The sequence below is a fragment of the Vicugna pacos genome, chromosome 23, assembly GCF_048564905.1.
Source record: "Vicugna pacos chromosome 23, VicPac4, whole genome shotgun sequence".
In the NCBI taxonomy this organism is placed as follows: Eukaryota; Metazoa; Chordata; class Mammalia; order Artiodactyla; family Camelidae; genus Vicugna; species Vicugna pacos.
The window spans coordinates 15,829,508-15,842,477 of record NC_133009.1 but is presented as its reverse complement, the minus strand read 5'-3'; the positions used below and the strand labels follow the sequence as shown (position 1 = coordinate 15,842,477).

Genomic DNA, 12,970 nt, shown 5'->3' with positions numbered 1-12,970 from the left:
TTCTGCTGAGGGAAAATAACAGGATTTAAAACCATTCTTACCTCAGTTAACTTCATGCCAGGTTTCACTATCTTCGCCACAGCTGCTGCAGTAGGAGACATGGCTGCAAGCTCTTCCTCAGACAATATGGCCCCTGTGCCAACACATAGAAATCTAGTATATTTTTGTAAAATTTCAAATTAAAGCCACTAATATTTTTTACAAGTAAAAAGTAACACCCACTGTACATTAAGCATAAAATTCCCATGAAGAGCTTAACATATGATACCAAATGGTCATGTAACAACTTGATTCTAAAAATCATGCAGTAATTTTAGTTAAAACTACTCTAAAAATTGACACAATTACATCTGATAAAATGGTACTTATATCTGATAAAAGTACTACAAGATTTGTACTGTATCTGTACAAAGATACAGATAGAGTAACACCGAATTAAGAAATTCGAATGCTACAACTTAATGAATTTCTTACATCCCAACATGACAGAGAAATACTATTAGTGAAGGTAAGTGAGAAATACATAGGGAAGTTCTAGTATTTCAAGTCATTAACATGCATCTATTGATCCATACCTTTACGTTTGGTGGCAGAAAGCAGGTCATTTGCATTCTCTAATTCCTTCTCCAATTTCCCTATTTTCTCAACCAGTTCCTTTTCCATTTGATCTTTAGATTCCTCTACCTCTAGAAGATGATCTTGTATTGCTTTGTTGGCTAAAAACATTTTTAAAGACAGAATATCCAAATGCAAAATTAAAATCTTTGCGCTTATAAAATGTAACAGAATAGTCATTGTTTTTCCCTTCAGCAGACAATATTAAATTCTAGAGAGGCTGTGGTTGATAGTTACTACTCACTGGAAGCTCGTGCTCTACTTATAATTCTTAAGCGTCCTCGCCTGGTGACTCTATTTCTCCTTTTGATGCCTCTTATATATGGAGAAAATAGAGAACTCAAACTGTAAAAAAAGGGGCTCTAGGTATCTCTTTGGTTTTAATCTGACCTTTAGTCTAGAACACAGGAAATGACTAGAAAAGATCATATATAAATAACTTACATTAAAAAAGCAAGAATGTAAGAATACCAAAGACTTCAAAATACACTGTTTATAACTTACAAAGTAAGGCTTATTCATTGAGAGTACCCAAACTATAAACTCCTATGTATTTATCAAAGTAAATGTTTCAAAAATGGAAGAAAAACTTCCTATTAGAAATCAGAATATACATAAAGTTATTAAATGAAAGAAAAAGAAAAACATTAGCTATCTATAGTTTCAAATATACTATTTGCTGAAACTATAATTTTAAAATTCTTGATCTAAGGATCTTTCTTCTATATCAAATTTTGTCCCTTATAAAGTTAATCTGATCTCTAAATTAAAAAATCTACACAAAGTTAAAGAAAGAAGTACCTTCTATCTAAAAAGAAAATAATCCTCCCATAATTAAAAAGTCTTACCTTCTCCAGCTTCCTTCAGAAGTTTGTGTAATTCATCCACTGCTCGGGTCAGTTCATTGCTCTTTGCCTCTGAGTCATCAGCAGCACTCTAAAATTTAATCCTAAAAAAGTTACCCAACATCCAATAATACAACATCAGGACAGTAAAATGTATGGTTGAGTATTTACCTTGTATAGGTTAGAGAGTTTTATGTGAGCATTTAATTCATTGTGGAATTTCTCTTCCATACTGGCCTGCTGTTCCTTGGCCTGCAAAAAACAAAAAAACCCAAAAGAACAATTACAACAGTCTCATTTTAAGAATTTAGAATGCTTACCAAATGCCACGATAAAAAAATGCAGTTTTGTACAGAGATGAAGATTAAAACACTAAAATTAAAATCAGTTGTCACAATAGAAATGAATTACCTTAAGGATAAAATATTAATGATATTTTTATCTTGAAATAGAACACTTAAATGTCATTAAAATTAACCATACTCATTTTTTAGACAGTACTTTGGATGTAAGCGTATAATTACCATTTCTGATTCTAGTGATTTTAGCCTAGCTACATCATATAAAAATGTCCTGGCCATTTTATGGTGCGAGGAACAGTTAATAACATAAAATCATTTTACAAATTAAGTTTTGTAAGTGTTATAATATTTTTGTAAAAGAGACATTTTAAACTGGTGAACTACACCTCTTTCAGTTTGGTCAACAAATCTTCTACATGCTTTTGAAGATTCTCATTTGATGTTTTTAAGCCATTCATCTGTTCTTCCATTCTAGAAACCTAGAAACAAAAAAGTAGAGTTGGGTGGGCGAGAGAATGTTAAATTAACTGAAATTAACTGTAATTAATCTGATATAAAGTTTAGCTGCCAAATAAAAGCTAAATAATCCTCCACACCCAAAAAAGCATTTTACATAAAATATGAATGTTTAAGAAAACAAAAACTAACAGCTCATAGAATAATGGGTTTGGATTTAGCTCACAAAAACTTACCATCACTTCTTAAACATGCATCTTACAAAAGATACACCATAAGTTATTATATAGTATAAAAATTCACCAAAAAATTTCTTAAGTTCTTTATTTAAACACAATTGGTTAATTTCCTTGGCCAAATGTTTTGAGTTAAGGTCCTCCATATGTGACCCCTAATCTTAAAATATACTTAATCTGGTACTCCACTGACTGAATTTTTATAAGTTGGCACACAGATATACGTTGCAACCAACAGGAAGACACAATTTTACTAACTTACCTCCTCTTTTTTGTTTTCAAGATTACATTTAAGCTCCAGAATTTCATTTCCTTTTTCTCTGCCAAGAGCCAGAAGTTCATCAGTTTTGGTTTTCAACTCTGTATTCAGCCATGTATTCTGATTATGTAACAATTCCTTTTCTTGTTCCAAGCGTTTTTCTCGATACTAAAGAAATCCAAGAAAAAAATGTAGCATATAGTTAAGGATATATATTGCTATTCAAAAGATTTTGTGTGTAGCTAAGGGTCATAAGGAGAATTTTATTTTACATCAGAAGTAAGTATTTGCATAGATTCTTAACAGAAAACAGAATGAGATAAGAATTATATGAAACAATTACATAAGCAAAATAGTTCAATTAAAATTGTCTTAATACTTAATTCCTTGATGTTAAAAAAATGCAGCTTTTAATTACTTTATAGATAACTTGCCTATATTTAAAATTTAATTTAGGTGAGTTGAAGCAAACATTGTACTTTGTGCATTAGAAATTGTTTCTCACCTTAACAGAAACATCAGAAGCTTGAAGTTCATCCAGTTTTAACTGAAGCTCACCCTTTGTTGCATTGCTTTCTTTAAGTTTTTCATTTAGACGTTTAACATCCTCTAGAAATGTCAGAATTGGAAAATAATGACTATTAATGCTCAGAGGAACCAAACATCAAAAAGGCATCTCTAGGACTACAAACATTTAATACAAAGTAAGTAGCTTTCAACTCCATTTTAACTTGATTCTGCCACAGTTAGTAATAAATTAAATTTTAATAAGTAGATGATAAAGAAGCCAACTCCTTGCATTCAACTAAAATATACATTTGGTTATCTTCTTTTAAATGCAGTATCTAAAGCTAAATATATAACATTAACATTAATTTTCCTGACATTACCCAAAGGTCTATTATAATTTCACAAATTAGCCATTTGTTAAGTTAAAAAGCAGTAATACATATCAAAACTTTATACTCAAAACAACCACGATACACACGCTCAATTTTTTTATATTCTTACATCAAAGTTTTTATGAAAAAACTTAATTCTACCTACCCCCTAGTTGATCAACACCATTAACAAATACTTTGAAGTAACTTTTTTCTGAGACTAGAAAAGTATAGTTACCCAACTGAATGTTACTGCATAGTAACAAATACTTGAAAACTCTTCCTTCAGTAGAAATAAAAATTCACAAAAATCTTATAAAAAGGAACCAGCAAACCTGGTACCATTAAACTGCTTAAGAGTCACATTCTGTTTAACACATCAACTGTATAACACACAATATCCTATGTTTAAATATCTTATATTCTTGTTTCTTACTCCTTCAGCCTATTCTTTTAAATATGCGTTCTCCTTTTAGGTCCTTATATTGAATGCTCGTGGACAGCTTATACCAGCAAGGTATCTGTATAAAGCAAAGGAGTTCAGCTTCTACAGCTGAACACTTAAACTATTTTCAACTTGATATTACAAATAACATTGTAATGAAGTATCTCTGCATGTAAACCTTAGTTCAAATTCTTTCTGAGTTGTTTTTCATTTGTGTACTTGTCTAGACACATTTTAAGATCTTTGCTGATGATCTAAAGATAAACGAGTAGGAGAAACAAAATATTACTCGAACTGTATTCTGAGCTATGACAAAGAAACACCAGTCGACAGCAATGGACTGGGGATTAAATCTTAGTACTACCAGAAGAGAAAGAAAAGAGTGAAGTTAGAGGCTAAGGCACTTCTTCATACCTGTTAAATATTCAAGTTCTTGAGACAGTCTCTCATTGGTTCTAATTAAGTCTCTTTTCTCAGCTTCTAATTCTTCCTTTGCCCTTGTAAACTGGCTCTGTCATATAAAGGAGTAAGCACAATACATTTAAATAAGAAAAATTAAGTTGACTAATCAATATAGAAGCTATATATCAATATATATAAATAAATAAAGAATAAGTAGATCAATATATAATATAGGATAAATAATTAAATATATAAAACAAATAATATAAATATAGAATAAATAAATAAATATAGAAAATGGAAAGTTAGTAAGGGGTGGATGTTATGAATGTCTACTTAAAGTTCTATGGCATTTTACTCACAATGCAGTTTTTTTTTTAAATCACGACTTATAATAGCTACAGTGCTAAAAGCAAGTGTTTTTTTAAATATCAAATACAAATACATATTCTAAGGAGTAAAAGGAATACCCAATCAACCAATGAAACACATAAAGATCCTATTGAAGAAATTTATATCTATACATTTTTGTTAGTAGCTTCTCCTAACTGAACATGTTTCACCTTCCCATTGACTAAATAAGTGATAAGCACAATCGTAATAAAAAACTTCACAATTAGCATGTTCATAATTAGCTTTATTCAGAGGAATAACTTTTACCTGAATGGCAATATTGCGATCCTGAGCAACTTCAAGTTCTTTATTTTTCTCAGTTAGTGCCTTCAGCTGACTGTCTGGATAAAAGGAATTTTATGAACATACACACAGAAACTCAAAACTTGCAATAATAGTTTTTATTCAACTGCCATTCATAGATACATTTTGAAATAAAGAAGCTGAGTTTCTGAAAGGCTGAGTTGGACAACACTGCATTCCAAATTCATGAGTATATCCCACACTTACTGTATTTCTAGTACAAATTTTTAAATATACTATCCTGTCTCCAAAATCATATTTGTGATCATTCTAGCCAATATTTATAGGAAATAGCATATGCCATTATCAACTTCCTTATTTTTCAATGACATTTTCTAAGTCAATCAAAATGTGAATTATATTTACAGATAAAAAAACTAAGTAAAAGAGGAGAAAATCAGGAGTAGTATTTAAACTACATAAAATGTATACAGAGTAAGTCACAGTAACGGAGAATTGTAATTCTGCTGGTTTATCATCATAAAGAGAGCTATACTTGATTCTAAATTTTCAGTCTCACAATCTCTGCTCATAATGGGCTATCTCCCGGTTCAGCTTCTCTTCTAAACACATGCTGATAATTAGGAAGAGTATAGTTTCTGAAACTTTCATCTACTAAAACACATATAGGAGGAAGGGTATAGCTTAAGTGGTAGAGTGCATGTTTAGCATGCACGAGGTCCTAGGTTCAAGTTCCAGTACCTCATCTAAAAATAAATAAATAAATCTAATTACCTCCCCCCAAATTAAAAAATAAAAATAAAGCACATCTATATTATGTGCTAACAATTTAATGAGCACATACATTATTATTACTTTCAAACAAGTTAAACTGGCTTATTAAAAAGACCTGCTAACTTAGTCTAAATTTTCTATTTTGTTTTAATACTATTTACTGCTTTCCAAACTCACAGATACAGAACAAACTAAAAAAATATAAACACAGCTGTACATCCCAGGAAGGCATACTAGATGTCTGTCTAGGTTTTTCCCGATCTTCTCACTCTCCCTTTTCCAGATCTCATAAAAGAAGCTGTGATCACAGTCATTTTCCTGAAATTTTTTTAGCACCACTGCTCCACAGACCTTTTTATTATACCAAAATAAAACTATGTACAGATGATGAACTGGAATTAGCTACTTAATAATACCTTCATTACACATGTATACACACTATTGTGGGTATACCACATGTCTTAAAAATGAGACGTGCCAAAATTAGCTGAAAAGAATTTTGACTCAAATAGCTAATGGGTATGGATGCAGTTAAAAAAGATTTAAAGTTTCAATCATTCACTTGATTATTAGCTTTCTGCATTTTCAATCAAATTAAAATCCAGCTACACCTAATAACAGATACTATGCACCTACTCTATAAAGATCTTCCTAACATTTATTTCTTCCGTCGTAAGCAAAACACGTAAAACACATCATCTTCCCAAGAAATGTCAGGATCTTTAAGATCCTGTGTACTTTTCTAGGACTTAATGATATAAGAAAACTAGTTAAGAAAAAAATTAGCTGCTCATCTTTTGCAGAAATTAGGCCTTAAAGAAGAAATTACTTCCTGATAAGCATAAATATTTATAAAAAGTGTAAGTTAAAAACAAGACTACAATTATGGAACTAATAGGCTTTAATTTTTCAACATAAAAATAGTCATGCTCTTTAATTATTTTTTTCAGTTCCATGATACTTTAGCCTTTCCAAAATGCTTTCAAACATACCTCATGTGATCTGTACAGTTGTTAAGTAGATGGACATGTGGTTCTAGCCATTTTATAGAAATAATCAGTTATGATTAACATATGTCAAAAAAAAACTTGTAAGCAGTCGGAATTAGAACCCATGCCTCCCGACCAGTAAGCTCTGTATTCTTAGAAAGTCTTTACCACTGAGTGAAAAATCAAAATATTACCATAAACAAAAACAAGGACAATCAGTATTTTCATATACAGTAAGTAAATGTTTCCGAAGCATGCCAAAGAACATCTGAAGACCTCAATCTTCCAAGAATACTAGAAAGATATAATTAAATACTTACTGAGCTTCTCTAGCTCAAGTCGCAAGCTTTGGCACTCTCGGGTTTCATTCACAAGTCTCTCCTGGCTGTGGGACAGCCTCTTCTCTATCTCAAAGTACTGCTGTTCTGCAAACAGTCAGAGAGGTAAACAAAGTCAAACATGTACACACACTGTCAATATTGCTACTTATTTTTAATAACCTTGATTTTAAAATTTAGAACATAGTATTGGAACTGCACTCCAAATATGAGTATTTAAGTAAAGATAAATAGATCAAGCACTGAAAAGGACTTTAATATTTCCGACTGTCTTAGATGTATATGACAAAAAAAAACCAGGTCTGAAGGGGTTTTAACAAACTATTTATCTGTCTAATCAACAAGATTACCAACTTCTTCAAGGCAGGCAACATGTCTTACTTCTCTTAGTATTTTCTCCATATATCAGTACATTTCTTAGCATAAAGCAAACTAAAAATACATATTTATTAAATGGAGAAAAATTATTTGGGTTAAAAACTGCTTTGCTTTAAAAAGGCTTGTGTTAAACTAGATAAAATATCTGAAACTATAAAATTACTAAATCTATCTAAAAGTAAGTGTGTTAACTTTCCAAGAGAAGCGACTGATAGTGTACTGTTCAGCAAAGTATGGGCACTTAGAAGACACTCAATATTTATTGTGTACATTAATGAATAGACTGCAGTGTGCTATATTCAGAATTGGAATTCGAGAATTAATTTTCAACATCAATTCTGCTTGATCATTACCTTTATTTTTTTGAAGTGAAAATTTTTTCAGATTTCAATCAACTTAGCAAAAACCAGTGCCAATCCCTCCAAACAACAGGTAAACCAAGACACACACCAAAAACTGTATTCTACTAACGGTAATTACTATGCTCTTAATCTTTGTTCAAGGACGTTCAAGTCACTATTGTCAAAAACTTTCTTATTTGAGGGTCTATTACCGGTATTTGTAAACAGATCTTAAGATATTTTCTAACAAACTCCAACTTTAAGAGAGAAGTCTGATACAGTAAACATTTACTGCACGTTCACTGTGCTTCCAGCGCGGTCTTATGGACCTACTCATTTTTGTGAACATCTAGTTCATTATCTGAACGACACACATTCAGAACAAGTGCAGGAAGTAATCAATTAGACAAAGGCCTGTGAATGCTGACTACTAGGAAACAGAGCAGAAATTACTGTCGTTTTATGTGCAATATACAGACGTTGTACCCTAGACTCAGAAAAGTCAAGAGTCGCAGACTCCTAGCCCGGGGTAAACAGACCCAAATCTTCGCAATTCCTGTTTGCCGGGCAACGTTAGGTGCCCCTAAGTGAGACCACCCTAATAACAAAGAAAATGGAACTCAATATGGATTCAGACTTCATAAACGAACAAAGAGGCCCCTTCGTATCAAACTGTGTGAGAGGAGCGGTTAAGAGAAAGCCTACGGCGCCCACGCAACCAGGGAAGCGATGCTACAGTGAAGCCGCAGGCGGTGCGAGGCTGCACGGGGAGGAGACCAGCCACAGCCACCGGGGCCGGCCCCCTGGGACCAGGGCGGGAAGAGCGCCGCACTTACCGCTCTCCACCTTAAATTTCTCGTGCCGCCCCTTCAGGCCATCGATCTCGGACTGCTGGTCAGCGAGGAACTTTTCAAGTTTGTTCTGGACGGTCTTAGGCAGCTTGTTCAGTTCCGTGCGCTCCAGGACTTGCTGCAACACAGCCGCCATGTCGATCGGCCCGGGGACCGCGGGGGCAGCGGCCGACGGAGCAGACACGGAGAAGAAAAGCGAAGACCAAGAAGAGGACCCAGAAGCCTGGGCGGCCGCCTCTGCCACCTCACTCGGGGTCTCGCGCGCGCCCGCCCGCCGGAGACTCCCGCGGCGGGACCCTGGGAAATCGAGTCCTGCGTTAGCTGCAGCCCCAGAAGCGCCGCAGCGCCCGCGGTCGAAGTGCGCGCGCAGCCGCCGGAAACTGTGCACCCTGGGAAGCCGAGTTCAGAGGCGGCCTCTGACCCGGCCGTGCACACCGCTTTCCGGCCCTCTTTTCCACCCGCTTCAAGCCGCGCAGGCCTCTGGGAAACGTATTTTTGTTTTTCAATCTCTTTTCGCGAAGCCCCATTCCGCACCACCCATTCCGTTTCCTCCTTTCTCCCCGCCCCCCGGCTCTCCTATCCGGCTGCGCTACCACTGCCCGCGAGGTGGCGCCACATAGTACTCGTCAACCTACGCTCCTCCCTGAAGAGCTGGACGACCTTACCGTCAAAGCTCCGGGACGCCATGGGTCGTCCTCTTTGGCGGCTTCTAGACACTGAGCCGCTAGAGGGCATCGGTCCCGGCAGGGCCGGACGGCAGGCGCCGGGCTACCGCCACGCTCTCAATGGCGCCCGGAAGGGGGCGGGGTGGCGACCGCAGCCGCTTTGGCTGAGGCGCTGAGGTGAAAGGAGGGAGCCCGCGCGCGTCATCAATCTGCGTCACCTGCTTCCAGAGACCCCGGGTTTGGAGTGGGAAGTGAGGTGTGGGAAGTCCGTCGCTTTCTGATGAATTCATTGGTTGTGGAGTTGAGACCTGTCTGGAGTCTGGTCCCGGAGGCTGGTACTTGCATCCTGAACCACCTCCTCAGGCGGACTGGCGGTTCGACAGATTTGTCTGCCACGCGTGCACGTTCTGAGAACAGGTGAGAACAGGTGAGTCAGCCTGAGGGTGGAGGGGTGGGGGTGTGTGTGTGTGTGAGTTGTGGTGTGTGTGAGTTGTGTGCACTCGGGCACAGAGAGCTTCCTTTTCAAGGAGGAAAGAAAGGGACGGTGTAGGAAACATATGGACGGACACTCCTGTACAACTTAAGTCCAGTTATGACACTCATTTAGGTGCTTTTTTTTTGGTGGCAGGGGTGGGTAACATGATTCAACAGAAATTTAAGGAACTGGATTCATTTTCGAGGAAGAGGACTTTAAGAAACCAAGAGGAGCTTGAGTATTGCTTTTATTTTTATATTTTAAGATAACGTTGCAAAAAATGTTGGCTTGCGTGTGTATCGTTAAAATTGAAAAACTGGTGTAACAGAAGCTTCTAAATACATTCTTAGAAACCACTATTCACCCTGCCGCAATAACAGAACTACTTGTTTCTAGATCCTAATTCTGTGACTTCTAAGCTGAAACCATAGGTTGTTTCATGTATGATTACTCTTTGAAAATAATTTTTAAAATCCTTTATTGAAAAATAAAGGATTCCTAATTTCGTCGTCCCTGCAGTTCCCACAGTAGCAGACCTTTGAGAATATCAGTAAGGGGCTTAAGGTTGATATTTTTCCCCCTAAAATATTTTATATGAGCACTTAATCTAAGGTTGCTGGTATGTGCGGTACAATATTATCCTTATTGATTTACCATTTGGAAAATGCAGATGTTCTGTACTTGGACTCACAGAATCCTTAATTAGATAGGTTTTCAGACCTATTTTGATCCAAATTCTTTATTTTGTAGACTAGGAAGCCAGAGTCCAGGAAAGTTGAGTTGTCTCAAGTCAGTGTTTGAACAAGTTGCAAAGCTTCTGCTGATACAGAGCATTTCAGGAAAACCTTGAACTGTTTAAGATAAGATTTACATGTTTAGTACTGTCCTCTATAATGTATGGTTAGCTACACTTAAGTTTTGAAGGAGCACTAAAGAAAAAGAATATCTGACATTCAACCAGATTTCATAACCCGAAGATTTTCATCCTCTTATTGCGGTTTCTTACACATTAACGTGGCTAGTAGGTGACCCCTTGGAAAAAAAGATCAGAAATTACATATCATAACCTTGGAGTAACTGTCACTGCTATTTCTTGTAAGAATTAAGAATTATCTAGGGCAGAAGGAAAAGGAGTAGAACAGCATGATTAAGTAGAGGAAAGTTTAATATACAGAAAAGCATACCTTAGGTGTAAAAAGTGGAAAGCCAAAACTTTATACAGACATTAATGATTTAGACAGGCAGTTCTAGACTTAGCCAAAAAAAAAAATTGTGCAAACCCAATTTACTTGCATGGTTGTCAGAAAAGAGCTAGGAAGAAAGTTAATGCATTTTGAGACAAAATTGAACAGGCTCTGAAAAAAAGAGCATCTACTAGGCCATTTAAAACTAGAACCAATTCTCTGGGCTTTAGTTTTAGGGTCATGTAAAATCATTGTGACTGGTGGTTTACTTTACTGGTGTCAGATAAACCACCCCAGCACATCCAGAGTTGCCTGGCTGTTGTTGTACTGAATAAGAGTGGAATTTTTTGCAGGACTTAAATGACTATTACCTCTATTCAAAATGCTGCAACTGTGTTTCTTTAGTCTCTGTCTGTTTTATAGCTTTTTGGAATCGTCTCTTTACATTCGTGTATCCCACACTTAATGTGAACTCCTTGAGATCATCATTTATTATTGCCTGGCTCTTTTATTCAATATCTTTGGTTTTAAGCTACAGAAACTCAAATCAAAGGAGCATGAGTCAGTAAAGGAAGTATACTGATTCTCATCCACAAACTGGAGAGAAAGCAGAATAGAAGCTACCCTTAGTAAAAGTTTAATGGAGAGACTCACTTGGGCAAGTTACATTACCTTTTTTTGTTTCAGTTTCTTCATCTATAAAACAAGGGTGTGTATATATATCCCCTACCTCCTGAGGTTTTTCTTTGTGAATATTAAATGTTACCATATGTAAAGTACTGAAACAATGCCTTACACAAAGTGGAAGCTATATAAATGTTTGTTATTATTGCATTGCTGTTTATCTACTTCCATAATTCCTGTTGTACCTTGAATTACTCAAGGGCAAATGTCAAATATTATTCATCTTTGTGCCATTCCACTTGGCACAGTTGCCAGTACATGCTAGTTCTTCATAGTACGCTTACTGAATACACGAATTTGATTCTCTTTACCTCCCATTGAGCAACTCAGAAATTATCATCTTTTCTATTTTAGAAATGAGCCCAGACGGGCTCATCAGTAAATTATCAAAGATGATACAACTAAGAGGTAGCAGATCTAAATAAATCAGGTGTGTTGACTACTAGTTTAGTGTTCTCTTCTTTGTGGAAATAGGTTTTATTTCTCATGTCGACTCTGGTTGATTGGTAATCATTTCCTGCAACACTTGAGAATTCTGAAGCTGCATTTGAAGTTTGCAAGAAAGAATATTCTATTGAATAAGCAATCACTGCAAGGTACAGGGTAGTACCAGGTACTCTGTGCTCTCTCTGTACTACCCCCATAAGAGAAACATTGCAAATTATATTTTTTACCTAAAATTGCATTATATTTTTTCTTGTAACTTAGGAAATTGAATTAGTTCTCAATAATGGGAAGAACCTACATTGTTGAAGAGACTGTTGGCCAGTATCTTTCAAACATCGATCTCCAAGGGAAGTCTTTTGTCTCTGGCCTTTTAATAGGACAGGTATGTATGTTTTCCTGTGCACTTATTGATAAAACAAATTACCTGTTTGTTTAAAGTTAAAATATGCCATTTAACAATAAACTCAAGTTAGGGAATGGAGGGATAGAATGAAGAAGACTGCAGCCTAGGTTTGCCTGAGTCAGAACACATTCCCTTTTGACAATGTAAAAGTAACTTACAATGTAGAAACTCCAAAATTAGAATTTTACTGATCAGATTATTTATATTTTATTGTTTTTCCAAAGTGATTTTTACTCCTTTTTAATCTTTAATTCGCAGTTGTCCAATTCTTTACAAAAGTAGCTTCTGGCAGTGTTATTCCCATTACTAGTTTGTCTTATCTCAGACCAGACCAGACTGGTAG

General features: G+C 35.8%; 2 protein-coding genes across 6 annotated transcripts in view; one reads left to right on the top strand and one right to left on the bottom strand.

The window, feature by feature from the left end:
* Positions 1-9,557, bottom strand: part of TPR (translocated promoter region, nuclear basket protein) — a 52,576-nt gene extending 43,019 nt beyond the window's left edge. For all 3 annotated transcript variants that reach the window (XM_015234772.3, XM_006198784.4, XM_015234773.3), the window contains exons 1-12: positions 9,435-9,557; positions 8,755-9,066; positions 7,182-7,286; positions 5,102-5,175; positions 4,454-4,550; positions 3,219-3,322; positions 2,717-2,881; positions 2,149-2,241; positions 1,632-1,712; positions 1,464-1,551; positions 576-716; positions 42-133 (exon numbers count right to left, since the gene is read on the bottom strand). In XM_015234772.3, the coding sequence (XP_015090258.1) occupies positions 42-133; positions 576-716; positions 1,464-1,551; positions 1,632-1,712; positions 2,149-2,241; positions 2,717-2,881; positions 3,219-3,322; positions 4,454-4,550; positions 5,102-5,175; positions 7,182-7,286; positions 8,755-9,066; positions 9,435-9,504 (1,422 nt within the window). In that variant the 5' untranslated portion in view covers positions 9,505-9,557. The remainder of the gene's footprint in view (positions 1-41; positions 134-575; positions 717-1,463; positions 1,552-1,631; positions 1,713-2,148; positions 2,242-2,716; positions 2,882-3,218; positions 3,323-4,453; positions 4,551-5,101; positions 5,176-7,181; positions 7,287-8,754; positions 9,067-9,434) is intronic.
* The window catches only part of ODR4 (odr-4 GPCR localization factor homolog), a 33,767-nt gene continuing 30,337 nt past the window's right edge, over positions 9,541-12,970 (top strand). For 2 of the 3 annotated variants that reach the window (XR_012063526.1, XM_015234771.3), the window contains exons 1-2: positions 9,541-9,851; positions 12,486-12,606. Coding sequence is in view for 2 of the 3 variants with exons in the window: in XM_015234771.3 (XP_015090257.1) it covers positions 12,508-12,606 (99 nt within the window). In the remaining variant the exon portion in view is untranslated. Of the gene's footprint in view, positions 9,862-12,485; positions 12,607-12,970 lie in introns of all 3 variants that reach the window. The other variant, XM_015234770.3, reaches the window with a different exon arrangement.